This window comes from Nasonia vitripennis, chromosome 3, assembly GCF_009193385.2.
Source record: "Nasonia vitripennis strain AsymCx chromosome 3, Nvit_psr_1.1, whole genome shotgun sequence".
NCBI lineage: Eukaryota > Metazoa > Arthropoda > Insecta > Hymenoptera > Pteromalidae > Nasonia > Nasonia vitripennis.
This window is the reverse complement of record NC_045759.1, coordinates 21300563-21320769: the sequence shown is the minus strand read 5'-3', so window position 1 is coordinate 21320769 and position 20207 is coordinate 21300563. Positions and strand designations below refer to the sequence as shown.

The 20207-nt window shown below is 36.2% G+C and overlaps 6 protein-coding genes across 9 annotated transcripts; 2 read left to right on the top strand and 4 right to left on the bottom strand.

The window, feature by feature from the left end:
- Window positions 1-131: 131 nt before the first annotated feature.
- Window positions 132-3837, bottom strand: LOC103315597 (putative helicase mov-10-B.1). 2 transcript variants are annotated; one of them, XM_031927739.1, is made up of 9 exons: window positions 3580-3837; window positions 2733-3282; window positions 2479-2652; window positions 2236-2389; window positions 2025-2158; window positions 1833-1955; window positions 1305-1769; window positions 679-1226; window positions 132-604 (listed from the first exon to the last, which is right to left on the bottom strand). In XM_031927739.1, the coding sequence occupies exons 2-9, from the start codon at window positions 3158-3160 to the stop codon at window positions 522-524; spliced, it is 2109 nt and encodes a 702-aa protein (XP_031783599.1). In that variant the 5' UTR covers window positions 3161-3282; window positions 3580-3837; the 3' UTR covers window positions 132-521. The 2 variants fall into 2 exon arrangements, with proteins under 2 accessions (XP_031783599.1, XP_031783598.1); XM_031927738.1 differs by having other exon boundaries at window positions 2733-3172.
- Window positions 3838-4116: 279 nt separating this feature from the next.
- On the bottom strand, window positions 4117-8029 carry LOC100117063 (putative helicase mov-10-B.1). Its single transcript, XM_001601352.6, has 11 exons — window positions 7947-8029; window positions 7483-7767; window positions 6944-7390; window positions 6690-6857; window positions 6461-6617; window positions 6225-6361; window positions 5999-6130; window positions 5716-5912; window positions 5349-5628; window positions 4672-5270; window positions 4117-4591 (listed from the first exon to the last, which is right to left on the bottom strand). The coding sequence occupies exons 2-11, from the start codon at window positions 7491-7493 to the stop codon at window positions 4413-4415; spliced, it is 2307 nt and encodes a 768-aa protein (XP_001601402.2). The 5' UTR covers window positions 7494-7767; window positions 7947-8029; the 3' UTR covers window positions 4117-4412.
- A 464-nt stretch (window positions 8030-8493) lies between these two features.
- On the bottom strand, window positions 8494-10675 carry LOC100117020 (TIP41-like protein). Of its 2 annotated transcripts, none has more exons than XM_001601321.6 (6): window positions 10186-10675; window positions 9878-10110; window positions 9621-9800; window positions 9315-9537; window positions 9076-9234; window positions 8494-8983 (listed from the first exon to the last, which is right to left on the bottom strand). In XM_001601321.6, exons 2-6 carry the CDS (start codon window positions 10060-10062, stop codon window positions 8741-8743), a joined length of 990 nt encoding a protein of 329 aa, XP_001601371.1. In that variant the 5' UTR covers window positions 10063-10110; window positions 10186-10675; the 3' UTR covers window positions 8494-8740. The 2 variants fall into 2 exon arrangements, with proteins under 2 accessions (XP_001601371.1, XP_008203420.1); XM_008205198.4 differs by having other exon boundaries at window positions 9878-10100; window positions 10186-10399.
- LOC100116985 (anaphase-promoting complex subunit 10) lies at window positions 10470-11827 on the top strand. Its single transcript, XM_001601294.6, has 3 exons — window positions 10470-10909; window positions 10991-11243; window positions 11325-11827. The coding sequence occupies exons 1-3, from the start codon at window positions 10885-10887 to the stop codon at window positions 11614-11616; spliced, it is 570 nt and encodes a 189-aa protein (XP_001601344.1). The 5' UTR covers window positions 10470-10884; the 3' UTR covers window positions 11617-11827.
- Window positions 11745-19804, top strand: LOC100678101. Of its 2 annotated transcripts, none has more exons than XM_031927736.2 (18): window positions 11745-12003; window positions 12074-12208; window positions 13712-13860; window positions 13943-14171; window positions 14235-14814; window positions 14899-15067; window positions 15141-15552; window positions 15640-16100; window positions 16176-16318; window positions 16408-16655; window positions 16736-16984; window positions 17053-17238; window positions 17314-17471; window positions 17551-17803; window positions 17945-18185; window positions 18266-18639; window positions 18722-19056; window positions 19131-19782. In XM_031927736.2, the coding sequence occupies exons 1-18, from the start codon at window positions 11787-11789 to the stop codon at window positions 19149-19151; spliced, it is 4560 nt and encodes a 1519-aa protein (XP_031783596.1). In that variant the 5' UTR covers window positions 11745-11786; the 3' UTR covers window positions 19152-19782. The 2 variants fall into 2 exon arrangements, with proteins under 2 accessions (XP_031783596.1, XP_016839710.1); XM_016984221.3 differs by having other exon boundaries at window positions 11753-12003; window positions 18722-19042; window positions 19131-19804.
- Window positions 12216-13577, bottom strand: LOC103315583 (RWD domain-containing protein 2A). Its single transcript, XM_008205201.4, has 2 exons — window positions 13067-13577; window positions 12216-12985 (listed from the first exon to the last, which is right to left on the bottom strand). Exons 1-2 carry the CDS (start codon window positions 13259-13261, stop codon window positions 12305-12307), a joined length of 876 nt encoding a protein of 291 aa, XP_008203423.1. The 5' UTR covers window positions 13262-13577; the 3' UTR covers window positions 12216-12304.
- Window positions 19805-20207: the final 403 nt, after the last annotated feature.

Below are 20207 nucleotides of genomic sequence, written 5' to 3'. Positions count from 1 at the left end.
TGCTCGGATCGCGCAGTTATGCCCCGATTAAATACCAAACAATGAAGAATCATATTTCATAACTGAAATCGACACGTTTCCGTTTAAAGGCATCCGTTACGATCAGGTATTATATGAATGAGAAACAGCTGTTCTGACTTAAAAGCATTTATTTTTATTTAACAAAAAATATATAAAGTTTCTATACAGTATTGCAATGCAGTAAAACATAGCTTTGAGCATTAATTACGTACAAATGTAAAACGCCAGGCTGCAGAAAACTAAGCTCTTTCTCGCAATTCGATGTTTTACACTCTTATATCCACCATAAACGTGACAATCTTTGAGACTCGCACGCCTCTATCAAGACCTATATCTACTACATACTACCTATCATATAGTCAGTAAAAAAAGTAGTCAGTCCACAATCACACTTTTCAAACTGAACTCTCGGTAAAATCGCTCGTACAACGCAGTGAAAGAATTAAATTATTATTTATGGTACACTTGTAAAAAATATCAACGTTATCTCGCATAAACTCTCACAGTATGCTACATTCGCGCTCGGCGTAATACATTCCATTGAGTAAATACTTGTTCTTCTTTCTCCTTATGATTCCGTCATCTAAAACGATAAATCGTAAGAATATCTGCGCAAAAAAAAATTCGTCCCTGCATTGCTTATATCGGTGTACTTACCGATCTTTAAAATACTGAAAGTCTCCTCGAACAAGTCGCTCGACTGTTCGCTCCTCTCCTGCAGTCCCTCGTCGTCCTGGAAGCTCCTCTTCTCCTCGACCTTCTCCCTCAGCTCGAACTGCTCTCCGCGGCAGGCTCCGTTGTCTCGACAGAACTTCAAAAAGTACCGCCAATTGTCGTCGGTCTGCAGAGCCGTCGGATTGCCCACGACTACCAGAGCCGCCCTGGCCCTAGTCAGGGCGACGTTGAAGCGTCTCGGGTTGGACAGGAAGCCGATGTGCTCGCGATCGTCGTGAGTGAAGATCTTGGTTCGAACGGCTGACATGATTATCACCTCCTTTTCCTGGCCCTGGAACACCTCCACCGTACCGACCGATACGTCCTCGAGGTTCTCGTTTTTGAGGGTTTTTTGAAGGTGTTTGCTCTGGAGCGCGAAGGGAGTGACGATGCCGATGTCCTCCGAGCCGATCGTTTTCTCGCCGATTTTCTCGCCGATCAGCTGATTAACGTAGATCATCACCTGCTTCGCTTCGGCGATGTTGTAGGAACTGCAAGAAAATGTTTTCGAGCAATCGTCGCGCAAATTTAACGGATACCCGTATATATATATATATATATAGTTATACCTCGTCGAGTTGTTTTCCTTCTGCTCGAAACCGTGGACGCCGTGAAAGATGACGGGAAACTCGGTGTCAAAATCTTGACCGACAAAGGGTCTCTGATCGCTACAAGCGACCAGCTCGTTCTCGTAGTAAAGCTCGTTGGACACGCGAATTATGGCCGGATGACTGCGATAATTGCGAAGCAGCTTCGTGATGTAGCGGGAGTCGTAATCGTTGTTGTTGTGCTTCACGTACGGCTCGAGCTTCATCAATCGTTCGAGCAGAGATTGGCCCAGAATAGGCGCCGCGTATTTCGATCTTACGCTAGGACCCAATTGCTTCGGATCACCCGATATGACTATTTGGCATTCGCTATCGCCGTGACGACTTATCACGTTGAAGGCTATCAGTGACTCGGGCTCTGTGGCCTGTCCTGCTTCGTCGATGAACACGTAAGAATAGGAGTGCGACAAATCCAGAAATAACAACCTGAAAGATGTTCCACAATTTAATACCTCGTATCGATGGCTTACGATTTATCCCTTTACCAACCTGGTACACGTGCACAGTGTACTAACGACTATCCTCTTGGAGGAGACGACTCGATTGTTGACCTTCACTATGCGTCCGTTTGAACAGTTGGAGCAGGTTTGAAGATCGGCGTCGATCAAGGAACTGCGACGGAATGAAAGATTGAGCTACTTGTGCCAGGATGTTCGTGTACAGGATCTTTTTAAAAATTACCTATCCCTAGACCGACTGTATATGCGATCGACACTCGTAGCCGGGATGTATTTCAACAGCCTTTTCGCGATCACATCCGCAGCAGCGTTCGAGGGTGCGCAGATCAAAATGGTATCCCCCGTGTTATGCCATATCTGCAAGTAATCGCACGAATTATCGGAAACTTTTGTTTTATTAATATTTATCGCTTTCGAATGCTTATACACTATACCTGACATATTGCTTCCACCAAAGTCGCAGTTTTACCAGTGCCAGGTGGCCCATACAGAATGTAAGGCGCTGGAAAGGCAGATTTACGTATGATATTGAACACCGCCTGCTTCTGCTCGGGATTTTCCGAGATCGCCTTGTTGCACCATCTTTGCCTTGAAAAAAAAAAAAAAAAAAAAAACGAAATGCAGACTCTATAGTTTTGCTCATTTCAGTCGCGATATCTTCGAGTAACGAAACTTACCCATCAGCCTCTGGGTCAACGACGACGTAACTCTCTTTTCTAATTGGAAACAGATACGAGGTCATTTTGTGAGAATTGATGAGGGACAGCGCATAGTGACTGCATCGAAATGAGTAGTTGTTCGTCCTGAATCGTATGTTGTACGAGTTTTCGGGGTTATGACCGTCGCAAAATCTGGAAAACAAAATTCCCATCTTCGGTAAAAATTATAACGAGTGTGTAACTATACCAATGAATAGTCGAATCTCGCTTACTCTGAATAAGCAACGGCGATCACTTGATCGTTTTTAACCTCCTTAGCCCTTAGAACGAACTTCTTCCTCGTGACATCCTTGGAGTTGAAGATTTCTATCAGATTGCAGGACTTGTGTAGCGGATGATCCTTGTCGAGATATTTGATGCGGATTCTGAATTCTTTCGAATCCGGCGCTACTCTCTCGATTTTCTTGCCGTAAAGGTTGAATTTCCGAAGATCGAGATTCTGCTGAAACTCCTCTAGGTAGAGGCCGAGCTTCAAAAATTGCAGATAGTGGCTTTGCGACAACTCCAAGCGATCCACATTTCTCAATTTCTTCAACACCCCGAGAAATCGTTCGCTTTTCTCGGTCATATCGGCGTACGACTCTCCATCCTTCAGCAAAATTGCTTTCAGATCTTCCGGGATCCAAAATTCTGGCACCATTGTGTATAGCAGCTGTAGCGAAGCAAATAATTCGTGTTCAATCTCTTGAACGATACACTACATTGAAATACCTCGAGCGATGCTCGCTAGAATAAACTTGAGATTTTGCCGAAGATTTTAACCTGTTAGGGAGACACGAGAGCAGCGTTCAATTGTTTTTTTACAGCGCTCTGTTTGTAATAGACTGTACAACTTTCTGTTAATGCTGGTGGAATTTAAATGTATGATTTTTCGTTCTGCGTACTACAAACAGACCGTTTGTATCAACATTGGACGGATTTGCAAATGTTATGACATTTTTCTTGGTACACTTGACGTTATAATAATATAGAAGCAAGAAACAAAGGAAACTGTATAGTTATAGCGCGGTTGAAAGTAGTCCATTAAAATATTTTAACTTACAGCAAAATTGAATTTACCTTATCGAGTTCGATGTGGTATATTGTTATTGGAAGACTTAATACATCTCAGTCGCCAGTCACAGCAAGTAAAAATTTTTCTGCATAAAAACAGCAAAACTTGTGTAATTAATCAACTTGAATAAAACTGCAAAAATTGTACTGTAACCTATTAGACTCTTTTGAATTGTCGTATGATAAAATAAATCGACACGACCGCGTTTTCTTCATCGAACACTATAGCGAACGGTTGAGTCAGCACTGAACGACAACCGACAATCGCATCTTTCGCAGTATGGTCCTGTGTGTGACGTTTTGGGACAACATGTAAGGGTTCATTACCGTCTCAATCAGTAAATGGCTTTCCATTTGATCCGTTTGATACCATATCGCATATATCACGGCCCAAAAGTGCTTTCGCTAGTAGATACTACAGATTATCGAGAATTTGGCAAATACATTTATTTCACGTCATTAAAATTAGGAAATGAAGGTATTTTTATTTGTTTTTCCATTGTTTCGACTTTTTTTAAGTAAAAGGAAGACAGTAAACCAAGATTATCATGAAAAGGCAGTTTTTATTAAAATCAAAAATTGAACATGAGTAGCAAAAAAATTGCTATTTATTCTATAGGTTTACTAAAAGTTGAAAACGAAGACGATTTTTCGGTACATGGTACACGCAAGAACAGACAAATATTGTAAAATATTAAATTATCTACATCCGTTGACAGCTACTACAAATTATAGATACGTACTGCGTCGAAAAATGATCTAGTACATACATACATTACATTTAAATCGCGATACAAATGAGACGAAACAAATTACAAAATTGCTGTTACATGCAGAAATTACAATAAAAAGCATAGTTTTCTTTTGAATATGTCATTGTCACAATGAGCGTTGTAATTAGTTATTGGTAGCGTAGTTTTAGGTCTTATCACTCTGTTTTTTTTATAAGTACAGTTACAAGATTGTTCTGAACTGTCAATAACATTAATTACTTCCATAGTAGCTGGACTGTGACTTTCTAAAATAAATAAATATATACTTGTATTCATAATACTTGAGAAAAAAAAATAAAATAAAAAAAAAGAATGAATCAAATACCGTTAGAAAGAACGCAAAATCGATTGTTCGTTGCAAACGAAAAATCATTATTATTTTTCTTTGTTCTTGGTATATTTTTTTTATCAGTCGTCTTCTTTGCTTTATGTTTACAGCTTTTCGGATTTCTATGTCTAAACTCTGATTCGACTTTTAATCTAAATGCACTATAGATACCGCCGTATAAAGCCTTATTTTTACAGCAGTAATCCAGAAGAGACCACCAGTTGTAATCTACTTGAAGAGCGACTGGGTGCCCAATCGCAATAAAAAGTGATTTTGCTCTTGTCAAAGCTACATTGAAACGTTTTGGATCGCCAAGAAATCCAATGTGATCGCGGCCATCGTGATTTAAAATTTTGCTTCGAACGGTAGACAATATTATAATTTCTTTTTCCTTTCCTTGAAACAACTGGATGGTTCCAACTTCGACACCAGGCAAATTATCCGCTTCAAACAATTCTTTTATTCTTATTTTTTGCGCAGTAAACGGACTAATGACGCCGATGTCTTCTTCCTTTATAACAGTATTGCCGAACTTATACCCAATTAAAAGCCGCGCAAAGTAGAAAACCGCATCCATCTCTTGTTCATTGTAAGAACTACAAACATTAATTCGAAAGTGTTTTACAATATTGTTTGCGGATCTTTGCAAAAAATGACTTTGTATTCATAAATACCTGGGTGACAATATACTCTTATCTTCTTGGCCATCCAATACTCCCTTAAAGATAATGGGAAACTTTGGATTCGGCAAGTTCTTCCAATTTTCTGCTTTTCGAAGCGACATGTCGTCGCAAGGTTGCAATTCATTATTGTAAAATAACTTATTCGAAAGTTTAATTAGAGCTGGGTGGCTTCGATAATTCTGGATCAACTTGGTGATGTATCTTGGTCGATATCCGTTATTGTATCGTTGATATGGCTCAAGAGTCATCAATCTCTCCAACATGGATTTTCCTTTTTTTTTTTAACAGCGTGAATTAGAAACAATCATTTTGCAGGTGATACATTTCATAATAATTCAAATAATTTGTCTCAATTTACCAAGTACGGGTTTCGCATTTCTTGAACTAATTACCGGTCCCAATTGTTGAGGGTCTCCGGCTAAAATTATTTTGCGCTGTTTATTCCTGGCGTAGCCCAATGAAAAAGGTATCAGTGTTTCCGGTTCCGTCGCTTGTCCAGCTTCATCAATAAATATATAAGGAAAATCTCTAGGTGGGAAGTGTAATAGTAAGAGTCTGCAAAAGCATGAATTAGTAAATATTCATATTATATATATACATCTATATATAGTTTATGTAATCTATAAACAAATAATAACCACCTCGTGCTTGTGCATAAAGTGGTAATGATAATTTTTGGCAAGCATTTAACTCTAAAAAAGAAAATTTTTCTTTCGCCTTCGGCCGATACTGAACAATTGCAACAGTCCAAAATATCGTCATCGATTGTAAATCTATTGGTGTCGTAACATAAATATAATATGTATATTGATTATTTTTAAACCTTTATGTGTATAAAATCAGTTTTAAGTTTTTTTTCTAACTTACGGATCCTTCGATAAACTATACATACGATGCAACTTGTCTTTGGGAATGTACTTAATTAAACGTTTCGTAATTACGTCGGCTGACGTATTCGATGGTGTGCATACGAGTATACGATTAGATGGGTTCTGTTTTGATGCCTGTGTAAATTGAAATTAAAAAATTACTCGTAGAATATTTACCTTTTGCTAATATTTAAAAAATTTCAAATTCAATATAAAAACTAATTTATAGCCTACTTGACAAATTGCTTCCACTAAAGTGGCAGTTTTACCAGTGCCCGGTGGCCCATACAAAATATAAGGAGCTGGGAAAAAATTGGATTTATCTACCATGTTAACTACAGCCTGTTTTTGTCGCGCATTGTTTTCTATGGCTTCATTAAACCAGGTTAATCTGAAAAAAAAATTAAATTTATGAATAATAAAATACAGAGAAATTAATACGCGCGAACGTATACAAACTTACTTGATATTTGATGAATTATCGAGTTTTTCCGATTTTTCGGGAAATACATACGGCTTCAAATTACGGTGAGTATATAAATCTAGAGCAAAGTGGCAGCATCGATATGGGAAAGTATTAAATATAAATTTTATATCATAAAGTGTATCTTCCGAGAATTCTTCGCAAAATCTAAAAACATATAAATTGTTGATTTTATTTTTAAAGTTTATAATTGTGATGCAAAATAAATTTTTTTAAAAACGAACGAATCTTACTCTTTATTTGACTCTGCAATAATGTGCCATTTCAAAACTTTCTTTACTCGAAGTTCAAAATATTGTTGATTTGTTTCAGTGTCTGTAACCGCTACACTGTCATTGATCGTGACCGTTGGTCTTTCTTCCTCGAGGCCTTCGACGTAAATTTCAAACAGATTGGATTCGTTAATCCTTGTTATTTGTTGTCCGTATATATTAAATTCTTCCATTTCCAACTCATTTTTAAACGCTTCATCGTGCAATAGAAGATGAAAGTCGCCGACGTAATTTTTATTCTTCAGTTTCAATTTATCATTGTTTTTGAGTTCTTTCAATCTTTCAAAATAGGATCTACTTTCTTCTGGCATATTGGGCCATGGCTTCGAATCATTTGATAAAACTTTTTTCAAATAATAGGGGATTGGACGATTTGGTATTTTTTTCGCAGTTTCTTCATCGGTCATACTGAAAATGACAGGTTTATAAAGATAATTTGTTTATTTTGTGATACTAACTTATTCACATGTTTCTACATAATTAGGTCTCTTGACACTTACCCTCGATCCATTTTCTTCTTTTAACATTAAATCGCGAAATGTTAATCAAGAACTATCGACATACCATCGACGACGTATATCGATAATGATTCATCAGGCACTGGTGGTTGTGCTTTGCTAGATTGTGTAGTTCTGGCATCTCACGGCCTTTTTTCTGCTTGCCTTTGTTCCATTTATAAATCCAAGTTTACAAGTAGAAGAAATTTACAGCAGTCACAATCTTACACTTATAGTCACGTTACAGCTTGATCGGTAAAGGCTTGCATAATTTTTTGTTCGTATTCACTGTAGCATGCAATTTTATACAAGAAAAGTTTAAATTTCAATATTGTTTCGATTTTATTGTATTGATACTAATACGTATTCGCGAAAATTATGTTATAAAGTTCAGAAAATTATTCATCATGCTCGTTACTATAATTGTACAGTCACAGACTTATATCAACTAAAGTGATTATACGTACGTAGTTTCTGCGTCAAAATTCATGAAAGTAGATCTTGAGCATGTACGATAATATGGAAAAAACTTTTTTCAAACAAATTATTCAGTCTATAAAAAAAAGGTAGTCCAATTCTTTATTATTATGTAATACTTGCAATTTTAACGTTAGAAAGCAACGAGTAAATAAACTTTTATTCAAGTTGTTTATATGCCGTTCAAACTCACTAAAAACTACTATACCATTTGTGCGCAATCGTTTGTTTTAAAGTTGCGTTAAATGTAATGGAACTGCTCCTTATATATACTTCAATCCATTTCAGGTACGATCGCTATCTTCTTGATAAGATAGCGATTAATAATTATATATACACTAAAAAAGTCAGAGTCAATAAAAAATGAAGTCAGCTATAATCAGTACATTATGATTATTATAAAAAAAGCAGATAAATTATTGTACAACAATAGTATTGTTCTTTTACGTTTTTTTTTTTCATGTTCCAGTTCATCAGTAATATACTTAAATCTTTCATGGTAAAGTTAGTGTTTAATAACTAACTAGTACATAGTAATATTTTAATTAATGTTTTCAATTTTTTTATTAAAAAATTTCTTTTTACATAAAATAAATCGCATTTGTACGGAAATGTCAATGAACTCTATAAAATGTGTGTATGATATAACTAATGATATAATTTAAGGGTATATTTTATAGTTTCTTTTAATTTCACAGTGTAATCAATAGATCAATTTGATTGTTCCATGAATAATACAACGTTTGGAGCACATTTAAAAAAGTAATCAGTTCATCAATCTTTACTATTTTTCTTCTGTATTTGTAGGAGTACCGAAACTTTGTACTGATGATCCGGCGGTTGAATCCTTTGCACTATTTTCACTAGTAGTTGTTGTAGTAGTAGTAGTAATGGCCGTTTCTGATACTGTTGTATTTTTTATTGAAGACTCCACTTTTGGCAAAATTTTCAGTTTGTGATAGTAACTTTTGACCAATGGCAAATGTGGGGCGATTTCGTTTGGCAGTACAAAAAGTGCCGATGAGACCTAAAAAATCAATATTTTCAGTTAGGAATAAATCGTCATATTATACGTTTATCCAAGTCATAAAATAGTTACAATTCAAAAATATGACTTACTTTAATATCCTCAACTTTTGCTTCTCTAGATGTGTATTCACGTATCAGATAATCTTTTCCAAATTCATGATATATACGTGTATCATTTACTCTTAACATAACATTGTCAATTCTCAAGAAATAACGAAGTAGGATGTAAAGTGTTCCGGGCATAACTCTCTGTTGAAATATTGATCATAAAATAAACTTACATATCTTTCCATCAATAAAAAGTTAGATTTCTTTATTTTAACACTAACCATTTTAACTGATAAAGATGCTATTCCATTATCATGCAATTCGTCCTCAAATAGGGTGAGATCAACATAAAAGAGTATTTTATCTTTACGTTTTAATTTTTCTACGTCAATACGTTCTTCGGTATCTTCAACTTCAAATCCTGACATTGTTCCCATATAATCTGTGGTAAAAGTCCAATCAAAAGGTTTTATTGTCTCCTTCATGTACTCTTTACTTTCTGCTCTAAAAACCATAATATTTTTTGTACAAACATAAGTTATGTTTCAATATAAAGCAATACATGAATGATTAAATTTATTGTATACCTTGATTCGCGCCAAGCCTCAGCACAAGCAAGCTGTATGTTAATTTTGCCATTGGATACTCTCTGCAAGGCATTTAAGGCTCGAAATTCCAAAAACGCGCCATTTTTGTGTTTTAAATGAAGAACATTGTTTGGAAAAACCATGTCAGGCATATGTGGCATCTCAAGAGCACGACTGTACCTATAACAAATATTGGCTTACGATGTATTTTATATTGCAAAGTCAATTCATGGTTCAATATCAATTTGGACACTTACGTGCAGAATTGACAAGCGCTTTTATCATCTTTACAGCCTTTATCTTCTTGACCAGTTATTGAACACTTTGAATGGAGTATGTGAGATTGTGTATATTTAAAATACCATGGTGGATGAACATGTTCCTCTTCACTAACAGGTAGACGTAGAATGTCAATGCCACCTTGATACTTTACTGTTGTCATTTTGCTTTATTTATAATTGAATGGCATCAAACTGTCACCTACAAATTACTAATATTAAGAACAATTAATTTCCAAAGTAATGTAAACAGAACATAATTGAGTTCTTTTAACCTAAGTGCTTACTTTTGCTTTATTAGATAGGACAAAGTAAAAGGTTTTTTTTCGTCATTGACTGATATCCAATGTTACCTGTGCTTAGCTTTTTGTAAAAAATACATCAGGTAATAGTAATCTCTAATACTATCAGAATTATAGGCACTAAAAAATGCTCATATTCTAATATCGGAGTCGCGCAAAATACTTCGGTACTTTATGCAAACAGCAGACGCCACTTGCTGAGAATATATACCTATATATAAACCCGCCGACCGCAGGGAAGATAAAGATAAAATATATGTACCTGTTTTATCAATCGAGCTATAGGATAGCGACTGAGGGAGTTTTAATTTTTTACTTTGTTTAATAATTTAATAAAATTTTCCTTTTCCTCGTATAAAGGGTTATAGATACGGAAGTTATTTTTGATTCGAAATATAAACGTAACAGTAATTGAGGCATGAAAAATCTACATATAATTTGCCATAAAAACCCAACCTAAATTATGTTTGTTTTTGTTTGGCAACAGATACTTAATCGATCTGTAACACTGCACATCAATAGAACTCCGAATAATGTTGCCTAAATCATAATTTTGGTTAATATGATTTTTGTATGTGCTTATATCAATTAAGTATAGAATAACAAAATCGCAGAAGAAAAAGTTGTGTACGATTTATTTTTCCATTAACATTAAGACTGCAGTAGGAATATAACCTAGTAAATATGAGCAGTAAAGCAAATGCATCAGGTAAACAAAGATTGATAAATGCTTTTGATCATTAGTGGTTTAGAATTTTTTTATTCAACATTTAACATTTGCATTTCTTAGGAGCTTCTGACCCAGTTCAAGAAGAATTAGCAGGTAGAGTTCGCGAAGTAGGAAATCATGCAATCTGGAGTTTGTCAAGTTGTAAGCCAGGTTTTGGAGTTGATCAACTCAGAGACGATATTACAGAAACTTACTGGCAGTCCGATGGACAATTACCACATCTTGTCAATATTCAATTTCGCCGCAAAACAACCATTCGGGACATTTGCATCTATACGGATTACAAGCTAGATGAGAGTTATACACCAAGCAGGTATATACTTTTTAGTACTGGATATTTTACAATATTATTATTAGAATTGATTCAACTTAATTAAACATTTTTTGCTATCAGGATAAGCATAAGAGCTGGAACAAATTTCAATGACCTACAAGAAGTCGAAGTTATGGATCTTAGTGAACCAAGTGGGTGGGTGGTGATACCTATAAGAGATGACAATGATCGTCCCATTAGAACTTTTATGATTCAGATTGCTGTCATAAGCAATCATCAAAATGGACGAGACACCCATATGAGGCAAATAAAAGTTCATAGTCCAGCAGAGGATATTCTTGGGCCACATTCTCAATTAGTGCCAGGACGTTTTCTTACAAATGAATTTCAAAGATATGCTACCATTAGATAGAATTAATTTTTTAAGTTTAAATTATACTTTACATTTATTTAATTATTTATTATAAATAAGACGTATTTTTAAACGTTAAATATTATTAACATCAAAATCCTCAGTACACATTCTATATTGAATAGAGTTATATACTTGTAGAGTGAAAAAAAATGTAAACATTGGGCTACATGGCCATTGAATATATACACACATATTGTCAACAACTTCAGTCAGTCAATCTAGTTGAGACTTTAATGTTTGCCATGAGCAGAGGCACTATGACTGAAATAGCATTGAAATTAATTTTAATATGTACTTTATCACTAAAGATTTCGTCCACACTAGATTTAAAGGATACTATTTCAAACACTGATAGTTTCTTTAATAATATGATGAAAAAATATGGCAAGTTTTGTGGAAACAGTAATTTTTCGTTGTTTTAATATCAATATTATTAAACGAAATTTTGTTTTAGAAATGACAGAATTAAACAAAGTACAAATATCAATTAATAAAGAAATTGATCAATACTTGAAACTTACTACGCAACAGCTCTTCCAAGTTACTCGATATAAGAAACAACTTCAAATATCAAATATTCAAGAAACAGGTAAACATTTATAATACTATAAAAATATTAAAAAATTTATTAGTATTCACGCATATGTACAATTTGATCATAATACAAAAAGATATCAAACATTTTTCAATCAGTTAATGGAGTTGATTTGGCCTCTATGCCAAAAAGTTCTTTAAATGCATGTTCTAGTTCATGCTCTGCCAAGTACTTTAACAGTTGACCCATATCATTGTGTCGTTCAGAAACAGGAAAGCATATTTCCTGGAAGTCTGAAAACTTTCTATAAATATTCAAATCATCAGTGGGATCAAAATCTTTTTCTATAAACTTGACAAGAATACGATGCCAATTCATAGCTTTTATCTGTTGCCAGTAATATTCACAGTCGTCAAATGCACCTTCAATGCAAATAATTCCTGGTTTTCCAACGAAACTAAAGCCAGTCAAAGAACAGTCTCTTGCTAAATCTACAATGTTTTTTCTTTTAACTTTACTGTAGATGTGATGACTGTAAATCCAGTATCTTCCAAAATCAATGCAGGTTTTCTTTTCGATAGTCTCCTTTGATTCAGTTTTATTCTTGTCATTGAGGCTTGAGTTTTCTAAATATGTTTCAGCATTGTCTTGAATCCAGGAGATTATAGAATAAATGATTGGTTCACCTTTTTCTAAAGATTCATAAAAAGACACAAGGGCCTTGTTCAGATTCATTTGTTCATTTCGATCGAGAACTGAGCTTCTGCAGTAAATTTCTGGATTGGCAAAGGGATAATCCAATGGCAAGTTTACTAGAAGTTCGACTATTCCCTGTAACGACATTACATATTAGGCTAGAAAGTGACTCGAACCAAATTGTTTGAAATATAATTGAAAAACTTCAAGTTCTACCTTAGGAGTTGAAATTTCAATCTCATACTCCAGTCTTTGCGGTATCTCCTTTCTATTTCCGGCAATGAAATCATTGATGTCTGCCAAGTTTCCATGATCAGATATTGACAATTCCTTTGGATAAACTGATTGTAATGCCTCCAGTTCGAAAATTTGTGTCATTAAATTTTCCTTTGCGTCTGTCATTATGGACATAGTTGCCGTTGATGATTTCTTTGAGCATGCGAAGCATATGTTCACCAAATTTGAAAAATAACAAGATATTGACACAAGTTTTTGAAAATTCTATTTATAAAATGCAGCACAAGTTTAAAATTGGTTTTGAAAACAAGTATGATAATCAGAAATTCAAATTTATCGCAGACTTGTAATCGAGCGCGACAGTTGCACTATGCACCAATCGTCAGGAACAGCTTAACTGCGGTGAAAGTGAAAACAATGTTTTATCAAGTACAGACGATATGTGATAAAAATATACACATCCGCATCAAAACAACTCAGTAGCTTGAATAAAGCGTTGTAAAACTGCGCAGATCGACGCGCAACCATATCAAAAGCGCGCTCTTTTTGAAATTATTAAAGAGAGCTTTATTCACTAAATTTATTTAAAAAGTAAATTAACATTATCGAATTAAAAATTTGCAGACGTTCGAGTTTTCAATGGCCTAGAGGAGGTACTGAGTTTAAATTTGTCAGATGTAAGGGATATGAATTTTTTCAAAAAGTACATCGGATACGAGCAATGGTTCGGAGTTGCGTTGACTTCCTCCAGTATCGTTGTTTATAAAGTTTTCGTGAGTTAGATTATTATACTTTTCAGAAATCGTCAATTACGCGTTAAAAACTCTTGCATAATTTCCAACTTTCTTTTTTTAGCAAGACAAGTTAGAAAAGCTCGAGGCTTTTCCGATTCGAGACACCTTTAAACTGCACATCGTCAACTTTCACGGAACTACTTTACTATTCGCTCAGAAGTCGCAGAGCGTAACTGTGCATTATTTTCTTCTGCACGATGGAAAATTCTCTATCAAGGAGATCTACCAACTCGATGTTAAAGGTCTTAAAGATTTGTCGATTTGGCGTAAAGAAGATGAATTGTTCTTAGGTAATTGATTACTATTAAGAGCACTTTTCAAATTACCTGTTCAAAAACTTTCGCTTTTCGCAGCTGCATCGACTCTCGCTCACATCTTCATTTACACTTGGCAGACCGATCACTTCGATCTCGAGCAAATCCTGCCGCACAACTCCAAGTTTTCGAAAGCTTTCCACCTCACTAGCGACAGTGACCTACTGGTTGCAAGCTCGGATTCTCCCCAAAAAGCCACAAAGATTTTCTCTTACGATTCTCGAATCCGTCAGTTCGTCGCTGTCCAGACGATCCATCAATCCTTCGACGACGTCGCGCTTTTGCACCTTCGACACTCGAAGACGAGCGAAAGCTTTTTGGCCCTGAGCGGAAACGAATCGACGATTGTATACAAGAGATCTGCGGATGATGTTCTGGAAGGTTTCTTGCCTTTTCAAGAGATCGGTTCGGCGGATCGGGTCATAGCGATTGGAAATAATAATACATTGCTGTTGGTGCTGCTGAAAGATGACGTTGTTGATGTTTATCAGTACGACGGCTGGAGGTTCATCAGATTGGATTCTCAGATTGTGGGGGTCGAGAATGTGAAGGTTGTGGCTGTTGAAGGAGAGGAGGGGATCCTTGTCAAGAGGGCTGATGGAAGCTCGAGTTTGAATCGGTTTGTTATATATTGGTTCATAAAATAAATTGCAATATTCAAAGATATGGGGTTTAGGGTTTGATGAAATTAATTAATTTGTAGGATAAATTGGATGAAAGTGAACCAGCCGGTAAATTTCAATGATGCGATCCACAAGTGGTGTTTGGCTGCTAAAGAGAAAGCAAAACACATTTCGAAACTTCCAGTTTCAGAGGCTAAAGCTCCTATTCGCATGACGAAGGGGCAATTGCAAAGGGTTAAAGTTCAACACGTAAGAAATAACACTAATGCGCCTAAACCAAATTAAAAAAATATGATCCACGCAATCCTTGTGCACTTTACAGGTGAACGACATGGGCATTGAAAAATTACGAAACTTAACGGAGCGATACGATCAGTTACTTTTGCGCCTATCGGTTATAAACGAATCCTTGAGTCAGACAATGTCGCCGGAGATTCGCCGCTTCGATACACTCAGAGCTCAAACAATTCGAGCTAATTGCACGAACCGGTGCAGTGCAAATCGCTTGGTGACCGAGCTGAGCTGTGACATCTTTTCGAATCTTCCCAGAGTAGACGATAAAACGCAGAACCTCACGCTGGAGCACGTAAAAGTCGATACACTGGATGGATTCCCCTGTCCAGTGGCTGCTATCGAATTGAAAGAGGTGAACGTCAAGGGACTACTGAATGGAGCGGATTTTAACGAGATGCAGAAAAATGCTCTGAGAACTTCTGGAGACCAAGTTATCAGTGGTAATAATGCGCTCGTGTCCATAATACTGAGATTCGTTAATCATGACGAAGAATTTTTATAAACTGTTCGAACAATTTCAAAAACAGCCGAACATGTATTCGCCAACCTCCACGTCGACTCGATCTTAGCACCGAACCTCGAACCGGCCTCGACTCACACTAGTCAGAATATTCGCACCACGTCCATTCACGCGAAGGAGCTCAATTTGACAGACGGTGGACTGCTTCTTCCTCTGGACGGCGAACCAGTTATGATGCCCGGAACTCTAACTGCCTCCAAAGTCAGATTCAACGGGCTTATCGATCAGCATGGAGGGATAAGAGGTCGCAGCATCAAACGCGTCTCACCGATAGCTGATTTCCCGGAATTCCGCGAACTCAACGGTGACTATCATTTGAATAACGTCCAGATCACTGGATTATTGTCAGCTAGTGATGTGGCTAGGACGAAAGGTGGCACGGAGAAGACGCTCGGAGAGATTGTTAAAAGGGTCGTGAGGCTCGACGAGGATGTGCCGGTGCGACTGGCGCTGAGAAGCAATACTACGGTAAGGAGTTATTAGAATTTTTTGCCGTGTATCGAGCTTTCTTGAATTATTTATTTTTTAAATTTTATAATACAGCTGTGGAAGAACGTAACTGTGCAAAATTTGCCTAATTGGCTAACAAGGAAGAATTCCGAGATGGTCAGAGTCACTGGGGAGAAGATCGCTTTTCAGAAGGTGACGCTGCCGGATTCGTTATACGAAAATCTTCCCGTACCAAGGTATGACTGTAAAAAATTGTCCGAATTTAATTTAATTTTTGTTTTGCAAGCGAGGATTCCAAAGTAATCTATTTTTTCGTTGCTATCAGGATACAAACGCCAATGTGCAGTGTAGGGGCGGTGACGTCGGACATAAAAACATCGACGATAAGAGTCGGACAGGCGACGGCAAAAGTAGTCGAGAGTCAAAATGTGATCGGCGCAAGGGACTTGGATAACGCGATGAGAGACGCGGTGACTTCTCTAAACGAACTAGATTTGTCTCGAAAGAACTTCACTGGAACTGTAACCGTGAAAAATTTGAATATCTCTCATTTCGAGAGCAGTCCTTTTTACAGTGAGTAATGCGTCGTGTATGCCATGTAAGATTTACAGCGAAAGTCTAATACGTTCTCATAAATGAATCTTTTTTCAAAGGTTTTCAAAAATCGAAATTCAGTTGGTACCAACCGAATGTAATAAAGGGACCAGTTAGTGCAAATAATTTGAAAGTAAGTTCGCTTACTACCAAAAGTGGCATTAGGATTCCCTCTCCCACTGAAATTCGAAATATGATCGTTGAAGGAGATCTGCAAGTGGAAACTATCAATGGAATTAGGTTGGATGAACTTTTACAAAATATCGTTAAATTAACCGATAAAGTGTCTTTGAAGAAAGTTACGTTTGGTAGGTAATAGTTTATCAGGAATATCTCTATTATGTGTATATTAAAACGATTCGAAATTTCTTTGAAGAAGGAACTCTTGAAGTGGACCAAGTCGAGGCTAAAAACGTAAATTTTGATTTGCAAAGTTTCGAAAATGGTGCATCCTTGGGAAATAAAATTATTTCTGGAGACTTGGAAATTGAAGGTGATCTCTGGATTCCAAACTTGCTGTCTTATCCTACATTAGATGAAATTGAATCATACGTTGTTGAAGGTAATCATCCAATATTGACATTTTTTGCACAATAAGAAAATACTTTTCTCAACTTTTTACACGTCTATATTTCAGGATCCGTCAAGTTCAAAAAGGAACCAGACGTTGTTAACTTTAATGGCAAAAATTTGCATCAACTCATATCGGAAATTTGGATGAACAATCGTCCAACGACTTTGACAGGAAGTTTCGAATTTGAAAAAGTCACTCTATCCCAGTCTCTTGATTCCTATGTAAGTTATTCTTAATTTGCTTGAGTAGTTTTTATTACAGTAATTAATAGATGGACTCAAACACTGCTTTATTTACCAGAAATCACTGCAGACACCGCAGTTCGGATCATGGGAATCCTTTGAAAGTCGTATGTTGAGCAAAACCAAACTGCAAGAAATTAAAGTTCCAGTTTATCTCAGAACTGCGACAATTCCTAACATAATAACGACAGAAAACTCTACTTTACGCTCATCAGATCAGTATCTTAACGATTTGCTCTACAATACTTTAAAAAAGAGTGGGAATCAAACTATAAAAGAGAAATGGCATTTTGGTAAACTAATCGTTGAAGGTAAGAAGATGCAATTTAATTATATAAAGTCGCAAGCGACTAATTTGTTCCTGTCGCGGAGCGTATTCTTTTGATTTTACAAAATGAACCATTTAGGCATAACAGGAAAAAATCAATACGATTTAATTTCACGTGTTTCAGATAATCTCACGTTGCTTGGAAAGATAAATAATTTAAATTTATCCTCCGATGTTGCGAGGCACGACGTTGAAACCAATCGTGTTACCGGTAAAAAAATTATTGACGAATTGACAGTGAGAAATTTAAAGGGCATGAATTTCAGTGAATGGGCAGAAGACGCTTTCATACCATCCAATGATGAGAAGCTTACAGTCATCAAAGGAAGAAAAACGTTTAATTATCTAAATGCCCGCCTAGTACAGTAAGTAAAAAACAAGAGAATTTTCTCGTACGAACGAATCTTCATAACGTTAATTATAAATCACAAATTTGTTTTTTTAGCGTCAATGGTACGGTAATGGGTAAGAAATTGGAAGAATGTCTATTGAAAACTGGCGATCAAGTTATCACAGCGCCAAAAGTCATAAACGGATCCTTACACGCCCCGTCGCTTATAGTCAACGGACTGATCAATGACATTAATTTAACAGATTTCACGAATAATTTATTGCAAAAACAAAAACCAGTGCAGCGAATAAAGTCAAAAGTAGTCTTTAGCGGTAACGTACAAGTAATGGGAGATCTCGATGTCAAGGAAATGTTTCAACAAGTCGAATCCTCGAAAACCAATTTGATAAATGAAACTCTCGTACCTGCAATGGAAAAACTTGCCTATCTCAAACCATTTGCCATCGGAGTTGAACAAACAATGAAGCGTAAGAGCAATTTCCTTAAATTAATATCTCCGTTGATTGAACATTATTTCATCATGTAAAAATGATGCGTTTTTTATTTTAGGGCGAGCAAAGTATTGGGACAAATTCGAATATGTTAATGAGAATGTTACATCAACTAATCAAATTTCAAGTCTGGCGCCTAATGTTAATACAAGTTTCTATAGATTAGGCAATTGCATTTTGATGAGTCTTGCTGAAGTGTCGTGCAATGAACAGAATAAGTACTATTTGAAAGTCATCTCAAACTCATCAGGAGTTTTAGTAAACCAATTACTATCGGTTGACGGTGTTCCTCTGGTCGTTCAAGTCAGCTCTGGTCCACGAAGTAGAATAACAATTTATATGTACGACTACATAACAAATTCATTCAATATAGCGACGAGTAAGTTTAAAGCGGTACATTTTTCACTTCTACATATTTCTTGAATAACAAAAACTATTGCAAATTTAATAAATCTTCGTTTCTATAGGTATACGCGCTCCAGGAATAACGCAAGCTTCTCTGTCAGCTGTCAACGGCGTCGTGTGGATCGCGACACGGCTCAAATCGCAGATGCTGCTGGCTCGCTTCGAAACCTGGAACGACCTGCAAAAGTATCATCTTCCGGACTCTCGAATTTTTGCGCTAGATATTGTTCCCACGACCAACGAGTTCATACTCGTCCGAGAGGATGGCATGTGGAAACTTGAAGGACTAGCTGGGCCGAGACACGCGTTCAAGGCTAGTCTCAAGGCTGATAGGTTTGAAACTTTCGCTCGTAGTCGTGATTTCTTTATCAGACTAGTGTGTAAGAATGCCGGCAGTAAGCTACTGAAAGCTAGGTATGTGGGTGTTTAAAAATATTCGTATTTTTTGTGTACTTTATTTTATTATTTATTTGTTTGTAAAAGTTATTAATTATTGGAATTAGAGGCGTTGCAATTCATTTTCTATTTATATTGTTTATATAAAAAAAAAATTGTTAATGTTCGGTTTCACTTAAAACCGATAGAATTAGTTTCTATTTATTTTAAGTTAATTGTGATAATTACGCGTTTGTTATATAACACATGCATGTTACTTTATAAAAAGTATATCCAAAGTTAAAATATCGCACAAAATAAAACATGACAAGAATCAAATAAAATCTTTATTTCAAATAAATGCACTTGCTCTCTGCGTTTATCGGGCTTGAGACCGACGTGTAAATTATTTACACGGCCGCATTACAAGTGCGGAACATTTGCACATCTCACACTTGTATCAAGTTTTTCAAAGAAAATAGGAATGGAATCGGTTGACGGGAAAGCAGATATTAGTCTTTTATTATAACGACGTAGTCGTTCCTCATAAAAAATTTTGGTAGCCCTGACAAGGGCTGTTTGGTAATAAATTAATAGATAAATTCAAAATTATAAGAGCAACTATTCCAGGTTGCTGATCCAAAACAGCACCTCCAGGACTACCATACCGCTTCTTCCTTCAACTCACTCCCACTTCTGGTTCCATCTTCGGTGGTAGTTGGAATTGGTGTATTCCTTGGGGAACATTCTCTGCCTCCTCTGCT